Consider the following 17,074-nt stretch of genomic DNA (forward strand, 5'->3'; position numbering starts at 1 on the left):
TCCCACGGAGCAGTAGACGTCACACGCTCCAGTCTCCCGAGATTAAACGTGCGGATAATAACCCCGTCACACGGGCGTGCAGCAGAAAAGCAGCGGGCAAACGCTTAACATCTTGCGGCACAAGCCGGCCACACACAATTGGTAGAATCACTTGTACTGACACTGGTATCAAGCACTACACCAAAGGAAAACTGGTTGCAGAATACTTTTTAAATCAAAATTCCAACCCAGACGAGAGCTCTGCGCTATTCAACATGTGATCTAAGAATCGAGGCCAAAAACAAAAACATCAGTCGAACCAACGAATCAAAGAATTTAATTTTCAAATTTCAAATCAGAAACCAAATGTGTAATATAAAAGAGTTAACTGCCAGCACACAACCGGCCAGTAAAAATGCTTGGAAAATGACCAAAAAGTATGCAACAAGCAACTCGCATGCAGCGTTGTAATGCTGCAATGTCTAATAACCATCGCTAGAATACCTTATTTCAAATTACAAAAAACGCATTCAAATAGGTCGGTTTAAGAGCTACGGTGCCACAGACAGACACACCCCCTCTTTGCGTTGGGCGTTAATTTATTTGTTTATTGTAAACGATCCTGTGGACTTACAGCATTGGCCAAGGCGTCCAACAGGATAACAGTCTCTATCAAGTTATCAATAACATTAAACTGTACATACAGTCAGCAAAAAAGCTTGAATTAATAATGTGTTTTTTTTTTACAAAAAATATTTTTTGTTGTTGTTAATACTGTGTGTGAATAATTAATAGGGCACTGACTTATTCCAATGATGTTTGTCTATACTGTGTAGGTGTGTGTAGATAACATTGCTTGATAGTGAATCGTAAGTAAATGGGTCGATCAACTTTTCTTGTTTGTTATTCTGACCCGTTGTCCAAGTGGACTCTTAAAAAAACTGTTATGATTATGCTACTAATGTGCTTAGGAGATTGTCCATTAACTTGGGCTACTACGACAAAAATGTACGCTCTATGAATTATAACCACAGAAAACATGGAGAAACTCATGGTTTTAAAGAGTTGTCCAGGGGATGTAACCATGGCAACGCGGTGCAGGGAAAAGTTGATCGACCAAGACCCAATAGAACAAATGTGTTCAATATCAATATTGTAGATAACCTTAGCTAGCAAGGATAACAGATAAAGTAAGTTTAGTTACGGCAAATCATCATCATCATCATCCCAGCCTATATACGTCCCACTGCTGGGCACAGGCCTCCTCTCAGAACAACGCAAACGGCAACGGCAACGGGAACGTACGGCAAATATTAGTTGTAATTTACATGATTGTTTTTTTTCAATATTCAATCCGCTTTTATCATAATCAATTATAATTATCATTGGGCTTGGATCAAAGTATTCTTCAAGAGTTTCTGCAATCGGCTTGTTTGTTACCTATTACAATAAATAAATATCACTCACAGAACACTTGACACCAAATGACCTAGTCCCAATGTACTCGTAAGCAAAGCTTGTGCTATGGGTACCGGGCAACGGATAAACACACTTTAGTACATTGTGTCTTAAGGGCGGTAAATAAGGAATTACGAACGCGAGCCTATTAGAAGCCTGAAGTCGAAGACTGAGGGCTTTAATGAGTCGATGTTTGTAATTCTAGTACCGCCCGTGCGACATACAATGTTTTTCATCACATTTGCAAGTACAATTTTATATTTGTAAAAAAAAAATATAATTCTTCCAAATATTGGCGATACCTTAGGCTGTGCTCTTGGCAACGTCGTCCTCTACCTCCTCGGCATGCGCCGCAACGTGCGTGTGCATGTGGTGGTCCATGTGGTCCTGCAGCAGCGCACGCAGCGCCATCAGTACGGGCACCGACTCATTTACCGACCTTGGGCTTCATGACAACAAAATTTGTACGCGCAATGACTCATTTACCGACCACGGGTTTCATGACAAGCACATTAAGGTCGAGGGTTTTATTTGGGGGGTTACAACTAAGGTAGCCTGCATGTTACGACACTGTTTACGAGCTAGTGGGATGAAAAAATAAATACATATTGTATACTTAAAGACTTGAGAATAAACATTTGTATTTTTATACAAAATCTGCTCCATCCTGGAATCGATTCGGGGACCTCAAGCTTTGTAGTTTCTTTAACCGCGCACTAAGCTATCCGGACGACCTATGTTTTGGGCACCCCTTTTTTGTCATTCATGGTCATGTAGAACCAGCGATTTGCTTTCTTATTAGTACCTAGTCGACTAGGTGGTGTCGGGCGCCACAGAATCGGTTTTATACTTATACCGATAGTTCTCTCAGTCATTTTATGGCGAACTTCGTCGTCTTCCGGAGGGACCAAGATGCAATGACTTAAACTAACCCGCCTGTTTCTTCTTCGCAGGTTCGTACCAGCCCAGCAATGAGCTGATGCTGCGATTCTACAGCTACTTCAAGCAGGCCACCGAGGGGCCCTGCGACAAACCCAAGCCCGGCTTCTGGGATGTTGTCAACAGGTACTGCTGCTGTTACCGCTGTATTCAGAGACAGAATCGATCATCATCATCATCATCATCAATAACCTGCCTATATTACTATAGCCACTACTGGACGTAGGCCGCGCCCAATATGTACCATCAGCCAAATAAATGGTCTACCAGTTTTTCAACAACTTCCTATCAAATAAATATGTCGCTAAAGTCGAACTTTCAAGTTGATAGACACGTCTATTGGCATTATTGTTTTATGACATGCAAACGATTATCATAGCTTTAGGGTGGTAGACCATATATTTGGCTGATGGCACCAATTTCTCTAGTCTGTTCCAAATATTGTTTATATTGGTTTATATTGGTGGCTCGTATAAATGTTGAAGTAAGAATGTAATGCTTGACATAATGTATTGTTTGTAATATACAACTATAGCTCTTTTTTTTCTCTAAATCCAATGATTGGTATGATTGTTGTTGGCCAATGTTGATGAGCGATTTAGCTATGTTACTTCTGTTCGTTGCTTTCAGAACTTTCTCCTTGCTGTCTCTCTTTCAAATTCTAAATTCTACGTTTATTCTTATACTGTCCAGGCCACTCGGTTGTGGAACTCCCTGCCGATAGACTTAAGGCGCGCTAAGTCCTTGCCTATCTTCAAGTCTATGCTTAGGGAGCACTATCTGTCGTCTTGCGTGTGAATGTTTTCACTGTTAGTTTATTTATGAGTATGTTGTTAATGTTGTTATGTATCTACCTATCTATTTGGATTTGTTGTGTATGTGTATTGTATAAATTGTTATGTATTCTTTATATTGCTGTAATGTAAATTCACCACCTGCTAAAATTTATTCCTTACTTCTCCATCCATTCCATTTTAAAGGTTGCCTGGAAGAGATCGCTCTGAAGCCATGAGGCCGCCTATTGTACCGGTCGTATATACCTGTTTTTTGTGCTGCTTGCTATGTGTTGGTGTGCAATAAAAAGTTATTGTATTGTATTGTTCAGAATTGTTATAAACCTAATCTAACCTATAGTTTTCTATAGGATGACGATTTAAAATTTAGAGTTTTGAAAAATGAAAATGAACAAATGTTTATTTCGTTTTTAATAATAATAATAACATTTATTTATTCAGATAACTAGGATCCATCAGTTGTAGTTCACATAGTAGCATCAAGGTTTGGCGAGAAAAAAATCATGACAAAGATACGCATCTAGATACGCATCGATTCATTGTTTATCCTAAGTCGCTCCGACAAAATGACTGGTTGTTATCGTTGCACTAAGTACTCGTATCTATCCTAATGAATATGTTTTTTATTTACAGAGCGAAATGGGAATCATGGAACAAGCTAGGCAACATGGCGCAGGAAGAAGCTATGCAGGCGTATGTCGACGAGCTGCACAAGGTAATATAACCTTCATATCATCATCATTAGTCCAAAGATGTCCACTGTTCAACAATGGCCTCCCTCTTAGAACGCTATAACGACTAATGTGTGTGTATAGTTTAATTCGAGCAACTTCCAGCAGTTGGATTAACTTGTTGTATAATTAATATGTAAGTTGCGTGACAATACAATAATCTGGTAGTGACATCCTGGTAGTCCGGCCAGGATCGTCTTCACAGGACGGAACTCTTCAACGGTTAATGGCATCGACTTGAAATTTGGTATGCAAATGTAAGTTTGGGCGACGATACAAGTACAGTCAAATTTAAATAAGTAAGTTACATTTTCGTGTAATTGTGGTGTTTATTGTTTATGTTTATTATGCCTGAATAAATAAACTTTATTATTATTATTATAATAAAGTATTATTATGGTGACTGTTCCGCAGATAGTGGAGACGATGTCGTACAGCGCTGACGTGGCGTCGTTCCTGTCGGTGGACGACGACGGCGACGGCGACGAGTTCCCCAACCGCGACCTCGAGCTCGTCGCCGGCGACGTGCTCAAGCGCGCGCGCAGCCAACACAACAGCCCCTCAGGTACAGTGCCAGTGCCAGCGCCACGACGGTAGCGGCCGGCGACGGGCTCAAGCGCGCGCGCAGCCAACACAACAGCCCCTCAGGTACAGTGCCAGTGCCAGCGCCACGACGGTAGCGGCCGGCGACGTGCTCAAGCGCGCGCGCAGCCAACACAACAGCCCCTCAGGTACAGTGCCAGTGACAGTGCCGCGACGGTAGCGGCCGGCGACGGGCTCAAGCGCGCGCGCAGCCAACACAACAGCCCCTCAGGTACAGTGCCAGTGCCAGCGCCACGACGGTAGCGGCCGGCGACGGGCTCAAGCGCGCGCGCAGCCAACACAACAGCCCCTCAGGTACAGTGCCAGTGCCAGCGCCACGACGGTAGCGGCCGGCGACGGGCTCAAGCGCGCGCGCAGCCAACACAACAGCCCCTCAGGTACAGTGCCAGTGCCAGCGCCACGACGGTAGCGGCCGGCGACGGGCTCAAGCGCGCGCGCAGCCAACACAACAGCCCCTCAGGTACAGTGCCAGTGCCAGCGCCACGACGGTAGCGGCCGGCGACGGGCTCAAGCGCGCGCGCAGCCAACACAACAGCCCCTCAGGTACAGTGCCAGTGCCAGCGCCACGACGGTAGCGGCCGGCGACGGGCTCAAGCGCGCGCGCAGCCAACACAACAGCCCCTCAGGTACAGTGCCAGTGCCAGCGCCACGACGGTAGCGGCCGGCGACGGGCTCAAGCGCGCGCGCAGCCAACACAACAGCCCCTCAGGTACAGTGCCAGTGCCAGCGCCACGACGGTAGCGGCCGGCGACGGGCTCAAGCGCGCGCGCAGCCAACACAACAGCCCCTCAGGTACAGTGCCAGTGCCAGCGCCACGACGGTAGCGGCCGGCGACGGGCTCAAGCGCGCGCGCAGCCAACACAACAGCCCCTCAGGTACAGTGCCAGTGCCAGCGCCACGACGGTAGCGGCCGGCGACGGGCTCAAGCGCGCGCGCAGCCAACACAACAGCCCCTCAGGTACAGTGCCAGTGCCAGCGCCACGACGGTAGCGGCCGGCGACGGGCTCAAGCGCGCGCGCAGCCAACACAACAGCCCCTCAGGTACAGTGCCAGTGCCAGCGCCACGACGGTAGCGGCCGGCGACGGGCTCAAGCGCGCGCGCAGTTCAAGTTAACGATTACACACACAGCTACAAAAATAACTGATTGCACAAAATGAGAATGAATGAGCAAATGGGTCAATCAACTTTTTCAACTAATTACGATGTAATAGCCCCGTTTTGACAGCTGTCATATCAGTATAATTTATCCATTGCAGGTTATAAATTGTACTGAGATGACAGCTGCCAAAACGGGCCTATTACATCGTAATTAGTTTAGTGTATGTTATTCTGTCCCGTAAGTCAGGAGCATCAGTGATAGAGTAATCCTGCCGTGAAGCAGCAGTGCTTGCACTGTTGTGTTTCGGCGTGGAGAGTAAGACAGCCGGTGAAATTACTGGCACTTGAGTTATCCCACCTTAGGCCTCTAGGTTGGCAACGCATCTGCAATATACCCCTAGGCGGTGGTGATCTCTTACCATCAGGAGACCCACTTGCTCGTTTGCCAACCAGTCGAATAAATAAAAAAACACTGATTGAAAAATGTTTGCAATTTATAATATTAGTACACTTACGAGATAAGCCATAAGGAATTGCCTTAAAATTGTCACAACTTCTGACTTTTAGTGGATTTGTACCCCATAAAATCATACATATTAATAATATAGAAAATTTGTCTGCTTTCAAGAGAGATAGATAGATAGATAGATAGATAGAAACTTTAATCGTCATAACAAAATAACATGGCTCTATACACGTTTTTGATAAAAACAAAGGAATAAACATTAACCAGGTTAACAATCATACAGAAAACGCAAAACAGATATAGAGAAACCACATTGTAATACAGGGAGCCATGTTATGTAATGAAGATAAGGCGCTGACTCAGCATAATGCCGCGGCAAACAAGCCGTAGCGCTGGTATTCTGCCAGTACCTGTGTGAGTTTGAATGTCGGCAACCGTGGTATCTATCAGTGGTGCCACATTACATGCCATTAAGGATAAAAAAGAGCTCTGTGTAACTTCCTATTAACAAAATCCTATTATACTGTACCGTACCGTGGTGGCCTAGTGGTTTTGACCTATCGCCTCTTAAGCAGAGGGTCGTGGGTTCGAACCCCGGCTCGCACCTCTGAGTTTTTCGAAATTCATGTGCGGAATTACATTTGAAATTTACCACGAGCTTTGCGGTGAAGAAAAACATCGTGAGGAAACCTGCACAAACCTGCGAAGCGATTCAATGGTGCGTGCGAAGTTCCCAATCCGCACTGGGCCCGCGTGGGAACTATGGCCCAAGCCCTCTTGTTCTGAGAGGAGCCTGTGCCAGCAGTGGACGTATATAGGCTGGGATGATGATGATGATGATGATTATACTGTAAATGTATTTTTAACAGAATGAGAATACTTAATATAAACTTTTCTTCTATAATTCAGCACAACTAAAATTTGTATGCCTTGCGGCGGAACACAGTGATACTTAAGATAGAATTTAAGACCTTTGTACAATGTCATATACCTGTGTTAAACAAATAAATATTATTATTATTATTACATTTTAATAGGTAACGCAGGGTAATGGGAAATTTGTTATAACAGTTTCGTTGTTGCAGGGTCGCGGTCTGCGAGCGGCGCGTCGTCACCGGCGCCGGCGCCGCGCGCGCGGCACGACTCCGAGGACGAGTACATTGACACAGTCGATGTTAGTATTGTACTCTACCTCTACCTATGGCAGTGCATGCAACCCACCCGGACACCAGAGGCCTTATTGTCTAAGAGGGCGTTCAAATATTACTAGTACGAAACTCAATTTTCATCACACTTGCTGGTAAACAGTGTCGTAACATGCGGGCTACCTTGGTTGCAACCCCCCATATAAAACCCTCGGCCTTTTGTTCTTGTCATGAAACCCAAGGTCGGTATACGAGTCATTGCACGTACTAATACTGCTGTTGCTGCGCACGCGCGTCAGGCGCATGCTAAGGGAGGGGGAGGGCAAGGGGCTAAGAGCGCAGCCAGGGGCATCGACAATTTTTGTAAAAATAATATTTTTTCTGTTACAAATTTACAATTTTACTCGCAAATGTGATGAAAAACATTGTTTGTCGCACGGGCGGTACTAGAATTACGAACATCGACTCTTTAAAGCCCTTAGTCTTCGACTTCGGGCTTCTAATAGACTCTCGTTCGTAATTCCTTATTTACCGCCCTTAAGACACAATGTACTATTTTGAAGATTTTTCACCCTATCCCCTCATGTAACGCGCCGTAACGTTTTGCTGTACCCCCCTCCCTAAACGTTACGTAACACCCACATGACCATCTCTCCTTAAGTATTTTTAGGTAGTTCCGCTGGCGAGTCTGCTGAACATTTTATAGGTATGCCAAGAACAACAACTGATGATACGAATCTCCCACTTTTGGGGACATTATAGTATACTTAAATTAAACATAAAAAAAATGTGACGTAACGCGTTGTTCGAACAGCCCCTCCTGCCCACGTAACGCATCGTAACGTTTTACAAGATCCGTTACGTAATACTTGAACACTTCCTAACACTTCAAATTCAAATCACATCTACACACGGTGTAAGATAAGGGTAGAAAGAGATGGAGGATAATCGTGAACGTCATAACGTTAGACAATTCGGCCACTCGGGTTCGTAAGGTTACGTTTGGGCTACAAGTGGGTTATTTTGACTACGAGAAGTGATGCGATAGCGAAAACTAATTAAGCTAATTATTTAGCTAATTAGGATTATGTTATAATCTTATTTAATAAAAAGCGTCCTTCATTTATTCTACTACCATATTGTATAAGTCAGTAACTACGACTTAAATCTTTTCTAACATAATCTTCTAGAATCTACCGAAAACTTTTTTTCAATCTTTATTTTTTTCAATTTATCCTAACTAGAATATCAAATTCTTTTTTTGTTGCTACTGTTTCTTTCTCTTTCTATGCGCTGTTCGTAGTGGAGTGAGGTGGACACGGGGCAGGAGGGCGCCACTGTCGCTAAAGTGGTAAGTGGCACGAACTTACAGCGTTTAGTACTGGAGCAGTGCATGGTTTAGTCTACTGGCCATTATAGCATATTAATATTATACGCTGTGCAATACAAAGGGTGTCTCCGACCAAGGGGTTTTAAATTCAAGATTTGACTCTACCCGCTTAACTAAGCTACTTTTGTATCATCATCAGCCGGAAGACGTCCACTGCTGAACAAAGGTTGGAAGATTGTTTTGTAACATTTTCAAATAACTTTAATTTTGATCATTTATTGATCTTCCAAGTTTGATCGTGAAATCAGTGTATCGAGCATGGCGGTGTTTATCGCTGTGTCTTGGTGCGGGCGACCTTTAAATAATTTTAGACATTTAATTGACATCTCTATGAAAAAATTTAGTTTTGCATTTGTATTGCATACTAATATAAAAAATATATATATCGTACAAAACCCTTTCCACGCGAGTTAGACTCGCACTTGACCATTTTTATTTATTTATCTAAACTCGTATCACGCTTTCCAGTAACTAAATGCTGTAAGTGATAGGCCCACTTATAAGGGACGTCAGTGACGATTATGATAATGTTCTATTCCGCTCAAATTCTTCATTCTTTTATATATAACTTTTTTCTTCTGCTTTTTAATTCTAGGCTTCTGGTGTTGGGATGATATCACAATGTGGGCTAACCACCTGTTTCATCATCCATAGACGGCATCACATTTACCCGTCAAATAAAATTAATCAATGGGTGGTGAAACAGCCCCTAAATGTATACGGTCACGACATAGGGTCGTTAAGCCACTTGCTACTGTACTGTTCGTAATTTAGCCTTAGGTAGATATTCGTGTAGGCAACATTTTTGAGGTCTGTACTTCTCGGTTCGCTCTGTCTTTTCGGCGAAATGTTATTATTATTATTCCCAAAGTGTTTCATTTCCCAACTCACGAATTTCTCTGAAACCATATTATAATATCTATATACATGTGTTTTCTGTACTCCTTACTATGTGTTGGTGTCCAATGAAGAGTTATTGTACATTGTATTGTATAACTCAACTCAAAAATCATTTATTTGCTTTGAAAACAATACAAAATTGAATCAAACTGCACTGCAATAATGTAATTATTAAATTAATCTTAAACTTAAATTGAAAATACAAACTGAAATATAGATGCACAGAAAAAACAGAAAAATAAGACCATCACTGGGAATCGAACCCAGGTCCTCGGTAATCCGTACCGCGTGCTATACCGCTACACCACTGATGGTCAACGGTACCGACACGAATTTCCCTATGCACCTCATATCTCAGCTTGTGTTACAGGGTTTTACGGGATGACCGTAAAAGTAAAAATTTGGAATTGAAATAAAAAATACAAAAAGATTCCAAAAAACCAATCTTAATTTGATTGCTTAGAAACGATATCTCTTGTCCGGGTGAGCGGTTAGTTCCAAAGGAATGCCGAAAAAGTTTGAGGGCTTACGGCATAGATGTCGCTAGCGTCGCTGCTTAAGTGACTAAGTAAGAAACACAAGCTGAGATATGAGGTGCATAGGGAAATTCGTGTCGGTACCGTTGACCATCAGTGGTGTAGCGGTATAGCACGCGGTACGGATTACCGAGGACCTGGGTTCGATTCCCAGTGATGGTCTTATTTTTCTGTTTTTCTGTGCATCTATATTTCAGTTTGTATTTTCAATTTCGGTTTTACGGGATGACCGTAAAAGTAAAAATTTGGAATTGAAATAAAAAATACAAAAAGATTCCAAAAAACCAATCTTAATCTTAAACTTAGCTAACACATAGTCAACATAATAATTATAGTAAAACACAAGATGGTATTACATATTTTCCTATCCACTGCTGGCTAACGCTTATCCTCTAAAAATTCCTGTAAAGTGTAGTAGGATTTTTCTAAAAGGTATTTGATAAATGCAGTTTTAAATGTTTGGGCTTATAAGCTTTTAATTTAATCTGGAATTTTATTAAAGGTAAGCCAAAAATATATGACTATTGTCAAGAGGGCGCTATTGTTCTTATTTATATGGCAATAGTTCAGTATAGTCGGAACAATGACATCTTGACTTGTCTACAACGTTTACCTGTTAGCTCTGGTGTTAATATGGAAAGGTTTTTTAGTGAAATAGTTTCATTCCCCAAGCGTTTTTTTTCAGTAGGTTATTATTTAAACATTATTTACAATGATCCGTTGTTGGCTACTAATCGTTTTGGGCATTTTTTGTTATTGTTCAAAGAAACCGCCACAGTGACACTGACAATCATTAAAATTATTGCCAGTGTAAGAAATTAGTTCCAATGAAATTCCGCAACATGGCGAGTAGTCATATATTTCTGGTCAGGTTTTATATGTTTTGATGCCCATCGCATAAGGCCCGGAATGAAATATTTTCAAGGTAGAGCCTGGCCAAGCTAAGTCTGCAACGGAATAATTTGGCAACACTGTATTTTAACGTCAAATCAAGCAGTCTGGCAAATGAAACATTTGGCAATAATATTTCTGCAAAAAGGCAGGATACCGTATTTTTCGTAAGTAATGTATTAGGGCTGATTCAAAATAGCTTATTTTCTGCGCGTAGCTAATACGCGCATATATAGCACTAGTCTGAGACGCCCTAAGGATTTACGCTAGCTGGCGCGGGTGCAGGTACAATCCTATGCACGCGCCGCGCGCAGTCAGCGCTGCTCATACTATTGTTCAACAGGCGGCCACACGTTCCGTGCAAACCAACGTTAGCTAGCGTAGCCCCTCAGAGCCGTAACTCGGCTATGTTATGAATAGTGGCTAGGCCCAACGTTCCCGTAGTGTCTGTCTGTACCCGATGTGTGTGTGTGACAGAGCGAGCCGGAGGCGGCCGAGCGTGCGGAACGCGCGTCCGCGCCGCCCGCGCCCGCCAGGCTTAGCAACGGGCACGCGCACCAGATCACCAGCCAACTCACACGTATGTATACCTGGCGGTTTACTAATGTCTCGGCGAATAACGTTTGGCAACTTTTCATTTCCCAACTGTTTAATATTTCTGAAACTGTAAATATTTCAGGATTTTTATAAAACTGAGGTCCATTTGACGTTTGCTTGCGATTGGCTCATTTAGTTTTTTAACCAATCACGAGCAAACGTCAAACGGACCTCACGATACGCCATCTAGCGATATTTCGCCTCTGTGAAAACCCTCTATGAAAAATTTTTTTTTTTTCGAAAATATAGGTACATCTTTTTTTCATGCATATGCTTTACAGTCATTGTTAATAGTTATATTGTAAAAGAAACAAACTTGACATGTGACATTGACGTGACACATAAGAGGGACATCCCAAAAATCCACATATTTAACCTTCTTTTGCTAAATATGTGTGAATTTAAAACGGATTAGTTATGAACTTTGAAAGACGTCATAAATTAAGGATCCTTACGCTGTTTTACTGCTAATAATTTATCATCCTAACTCCTGATTATCTTTTAAACAGTAAGAGTTAGGCTACTAGCGTCTTAAAGAAATTAACTACATTTGACCTGTAGACTGTAGATTGCCCCCTTAAAGTTAACGGAAATCAAATAACACGGTGTACAAAAAATTTGGATAATGTTAGGATTAATCCTGGACATTATTGTTCGCTTCAGACCTGAAGGTGTTGGAACAGCTGCCGGGCACGCTGGCGCGGCTGGAGGCCGACGTCGCCGCGCTCCGCAAGGCCGTCGAGGGCGAGCGGATGATGCACGTAAGTAACAAACGTGCCGTGCGACAGTACTAAATTAAGTAATAACATATATACAACGTATTTAAAAAAATAAACCCGGATAACTCACTTCTAAAATCGAGTTTAGCTCGACATGTAACGTTTGGGGCTAATTCGTAGCCCTGGATGGATCAACTATTTCTTGTTGTTTTGTCCCGTCACCGAGGGGACAAAAGTAGTACAAAAGTAGTACAAATAGTAGGGAATAGAAATGTTGTGTCACCTTATACTAACATGCTCATTAGATGACCAATACGGTATTTGGCTATTTTTTATTTATTTTATAAATCAAAGCTTGACAATGTATGTTATTGATCAGAGAATCAATTTTTAAGCTACCTTTAAATATAACAGAGTTATAAAGGTTTGAAATTCAAGATTAGACAGAGGAAGACTTACTTGCATAGAGAAAAGCGCTTTAGAAAGAGACAGATATAAAGATTTTTCAAATAATCACTATAAATCCAATTTTCAACCGAATCAATTTTTCTCTTCGCTAAACGTTGTCGGCGTATCTATATTCTTATAATAATATACAGGTGTGGGAAATTCAACAGTTGTCAAATACCGTATTATAGGGCTAAAAACTACCACAAAAATGCATGACACCTGATGCCCCCCCCCCCCCCCCAGCTACGCCAGTGCCCCTATGACGTAAGGCTTACGTGTTACAGAGCAAACAGGGCTGGCGGTGGCCGTGGCAGGAGCTGAGCCCGCCGACGCTGCTGGTGCTGGTCGTGTGGCCGTTCCTCGCGTACAAGCTTGCCGCCAGGCTGCAGCGCCGCAACACGTAACACGTGAGTGATCCGCCACCAGCGCTTTCACTACGACAGGGTACCGGCCCTATACTACGAAGTGCAAATTTCTAACTTCGTATCTTGCCGTTCCGTGTACGCTAATATTATTTAATACGAGTGAGAGAGACGGTACGATACGAACTTCGATTTTTGTATTTCGTAGTAGCCCCCCCAGATCTAGTGCATACTATACTTGGTTTGGATAGGTATCTAACTAAATGTAAACAAAACAATGGTAAATCTAAACATTTACATTTCTGTATTGAAATGTACTAGTCTAGTTTGTATTACAATAATAGATAAGTAAAGTGTTTTAAATCCTGTTTCACATTACATTAACTAAATTATGTTAAATTTGACTATGTATATTTGAAATCGAGACCGGCATACACCGCCACACATAACACTAACACCTCCAATTTTTCAAACGCTAAATTTTAAATAAGTGCAACCGACACGGTTTAGTATAGCCCTTACCAAAACCAACTTCGTATCCGCTCGTATTTTAATACAAAATACGAACTTATTTTTCTATGTGTAGCTGGGCTAAATACGTATAGCAGCATACATAACTTTATCTTCCATATCATAAGCTTCATATATGTCACGATATGGCCTGTATATTGACTTTGACTTTGACTTGACTTTTGACTGAATATAACTAAATTAACAACATGTCATTGAAAAAGTTTATCTACAATTTCATTGTATTAAATAATAAGTATTAAACCTGATTTGAATTGTTAACCATTAAATACGCGTTCTTTATTGAACAAAACAATAAGATGCACCCGCAGTTAATACCATGGTTTTAAATGTACTAAATCCGCAGCTGAAGTTTGTTTCATTTGCCAAACATATAGTTATGTATTTGCATGTAGATAAAACTAATTTAAAGCCCAAGGTCAGAGGAGTATTTTGTATTTGTTTTAGAACAACTTCATAAATTTTCCTTTTTTTCCGTTTTCAGGTCCTGATTGAATTCGGATACTACACTAGCATAAGGAACGCACGTGGAGAGTCGACAGGCGTCAAAAGTTACATATCAATCTCAATTCTATGCCTTCCGAGTGACGATTAAATTTCGAACGGCAAGTACAGTAAAATAACAACTTTTTGTATTTCAATGTAACTTTTGACAGTCACCTGTCAAATAGCTCAGTTTACAGTGTGGATATGTAAAATATCTGACGTAGTGAAATGGTACCGTTGGGTTTTGTACGTTAAATTAAAGGGGTAAGGTTCTAACTTAACATGACGTCATTCAATCGAGTTACCTTTAATATAGGATTTTGTATGGGTGATGGAAGCGTACGGAATGCATTTTTATTATTATAATATTTGGTCTGAAATCGATTTCCATCTAGTTGGCATAAAAGAGTTACTTTGATATAAAAGACGATTTTTGAGTCACCGTCTAAATTCGGATATGTCCTTCGGTATCGTTAAGAGCGTTTATACCTGCTGAGCTGGCAACGTTGCATTTTTGTTAGTATTTCTCGATTATTCCATAAAAATTGAATGAAAATTTATAATGTTGTCTGATAGAACACTTCTTAATATATAAGTTAATGTATCTACTACAATTATTATTCGTTATAGACTTTCATTTTCTTAAACCGTTTTTAAACATTAATTCGTTTTTAAAGAATATAAAAGTCTATCACGAATAATTATTAAGAAGTGTTCTATCAGAAAACCTTTTTAATTTTCATTCAATTTTTATGAAATAATCGAGAAAAACTAGTATAAACGCTCTTAATAGGTTTTATTTTGAACTTTTGTTCTATGGGATTTCTTGATCTGATCAAGTTACTTTAAATCAATGAAAGATAAATAAATGTATCATTCCTTTGCCGATATTGAAGTTCACGATGAAATTTAGATAGTGTCTTAAAATCACTTTTGTATGTTACCAACAAAGTTATGAGCAACAAGCAAAAAATATTTCACTTTTAAAAAACCGCCTAATTTTGAAAAAAAAAATCGTTTCAAAGACCTTCATTATGACACAATTCCGTAAATAAATAATGAAAAGACAATTTCCATTTTTAATGTACGCTTCTTGTTAATCGATAATGCATTTTTTTCATATACATACACATATACATAGTTATAAGTATGACATAAAAGAGTAGAAATAAAACGAGAGCGCCATTTTTTTCATATATTCACATTTTTGATGTTAAATGTATGAACAGCAATTTCGTGTATACTCTTTATTTCTTTTTCGAACATTTCTACTGTTTTATGATGTACTCTATATTATAATCGGTAAGATAAGTCACAACAGAAACGATATGAAAAAACGTAGAGGAAGGAATCTTAGGGCGTACGCCAGCTGGCGCGGGTGCAGCGGGGCTACTCCGATATTCGAAGTTCGTGTCGTTCGGTCCCTCTGACACTTATACTATTTAATACGAGAGTGAGAGAGACGGTCCGACACGAGGTACAATCCTATGCACGCGCCGCGCGCGCGCGCAGTCAGCGCTGCTCATATTGTTCAACAGGCGGCCACCCGCTCCGTGCAAACCGCGTCTGCTAGCGAAGGCCCTTACTTTTTTTATAAACAATACTAACATAAAACCGCGTAGCGGTAGCCGGCCTTCTGACATTTTAAAATAGGTATGTATTTAAAATTATTCATGCGAAATTGACATATATGTATCCGGTATTTGGGTTAATAATTTTTTTGTAGCTTATTGCCACGGTAGTCTCCTGAGTTACTTATTAAAAGTATGATTTTATGGGGTACAAATACACTAAAAATTAAGAGTTGTGACAGTTTTAAGGCAGTTCCTTCATGGTTCGTCTTCAAGGTGAAGCATTATAGTGGTATACATTGCAAATATTTTTCTAACATAGTGTATCACTCATGTCTCCTGAGTTACGGGGCAGAATAACATACATTAAAAGGTGATTGACCCATTTTTACCAACTTCCAGTGATCGAATTGACTTGGGTACGGATTTGTAGATATAATGACAATGCTATTACAGTAAAAAAGTATAGCCAGTAAAAAAATCTTAAATAATGTCTGTAAAAGCGGCGATGAGTATCACGGTATTTTGTTATAATATTTGGACAATAAAAACTGTAGAAATGTGGAGATTCCTTGTTCTACGCCAGTCAAAGTTACCTGCAACTATGTCTCAGTCCCAGTTAATTTATTTGATTATAATGACGACGGCTTTATTTTAGTGATTTAAATTGTTAAGGGTATTGGTGTACTGCTAATATTTGTTGCAAGCGAAACGGAAAGAGCTGAAAAATATATATATTTTCAATTGTTTTTACTAAACTACCTTTTTTATGATAAACTGATCAGCGATTGACTGGTGTGGTGAAAAGTGCCGATGAGACCGAAAATGATACTTACTCGTTCATTCATACTGATTCATAAATGCTTGTTAACATTTGGCTCCCTTTATATGTCTACTTTCACTTTTACCAATCAAAAAAAAAAAACAAAACATCATTTTTACCTTTAACGTTACGTGTGCAACAAATAACAAAACTTTTTATACTTTTTTATTTTTATTTATCGAAAAGACTAAATGAAATATCAATTTATTTGAATGGATTATAGATTGATTCAAATGATTTATTTTTGTGTTGTTATATTAAAATGATTCGTATATTTTTATCCTACGATAGTAAGCCCGATTAGTTGTTGGTTTATTTTATAGTTATTATGTGATATGTAGAAGGTAATAAAATATGCCTAGTTGTTCTAAGTTTTGTTTTAATTTGATCCTCTTCCGTTCTGATAACTTTTTAACTTTTTCAACTCCGACAACGGATCCGAGGGATGGCAAAAATACTGCATCAAAATAATTGACAGCGACACAACACGCTACTTTTTATCCCGATATTATCGGAATCGATTTTGGAAAATTTCGCATAAATCGATTTGTCATCCCCAAAGCCCCTAGGTACATACTAAATTTCATCGAAATCGTTGGAGCCG

General features: G+C 40.4%; 1 protein-coding gene across 2 annotated transcripts in view; it reads left to right on the forward strand.

Moving 5' to 3' along the window:
* The window catches only part of LOC141443569 (uncharacterized), an 83,584-nt gene extending 66,743 nt beyond the window's left edge, over nt 1-16,841 (forward strand). The window contains exons 2-10 of one of the 2 annotated variants that reach the window (XM_074108873.1): nt 2,391-2,502; nt 3,804-3,885; nt 4,316-4,466; nt 7,155-7,243; nt 8,518-8,565; nt 11,409-11,511; nt 12,192-12,289; nt 12,982-13,104; nt 14,075-16,841. In XM_074108873.1, coding sequence (XP_073964974.1) covers nt 2,391-2,502; nt 3,804-3,885; nt 4,316-4,466; nt 7,155-7,243; nt 8,518-8,565; nt 11,409-11,511; nt 12,192-12,289; nt 12,982-13,101 — 803 coding nt within the window. In that variant the 3' untranslated portion in view covers nt 13,102-13,104; nt 14,075-16,841. The remainder of the gene's footprint in view (nt 1-2,390; nt 2,503-3,803; nt 3,886-4,315; nt 4,467-7,154; nt 7,244-8,517; nt 8,566-11,408; nt 11,512-12,191; nt 12,290-12,981; nt 13,105-14,074) is intronic. The other variant, XM_074108875.1, reaches the window with a different exon arrangement.
* Nucleotides 16,842-17,074: the final 233 nt, after the last annotated feature.

Source organism: Choristoneura fumiferana, chromosome 27, assembly GCF_025370935.1.
Source record: "Choristoneura fumiferana chromosome 27, NRCan_CFum_1, whole genome shotgun sequence".
Lineage (NCBI taxonomy): Eukaryota > Metazoa > Arthropoda > Insecta > Lepidoptera > Tortricidae > Choristoneura > Choristoneura fumiferana.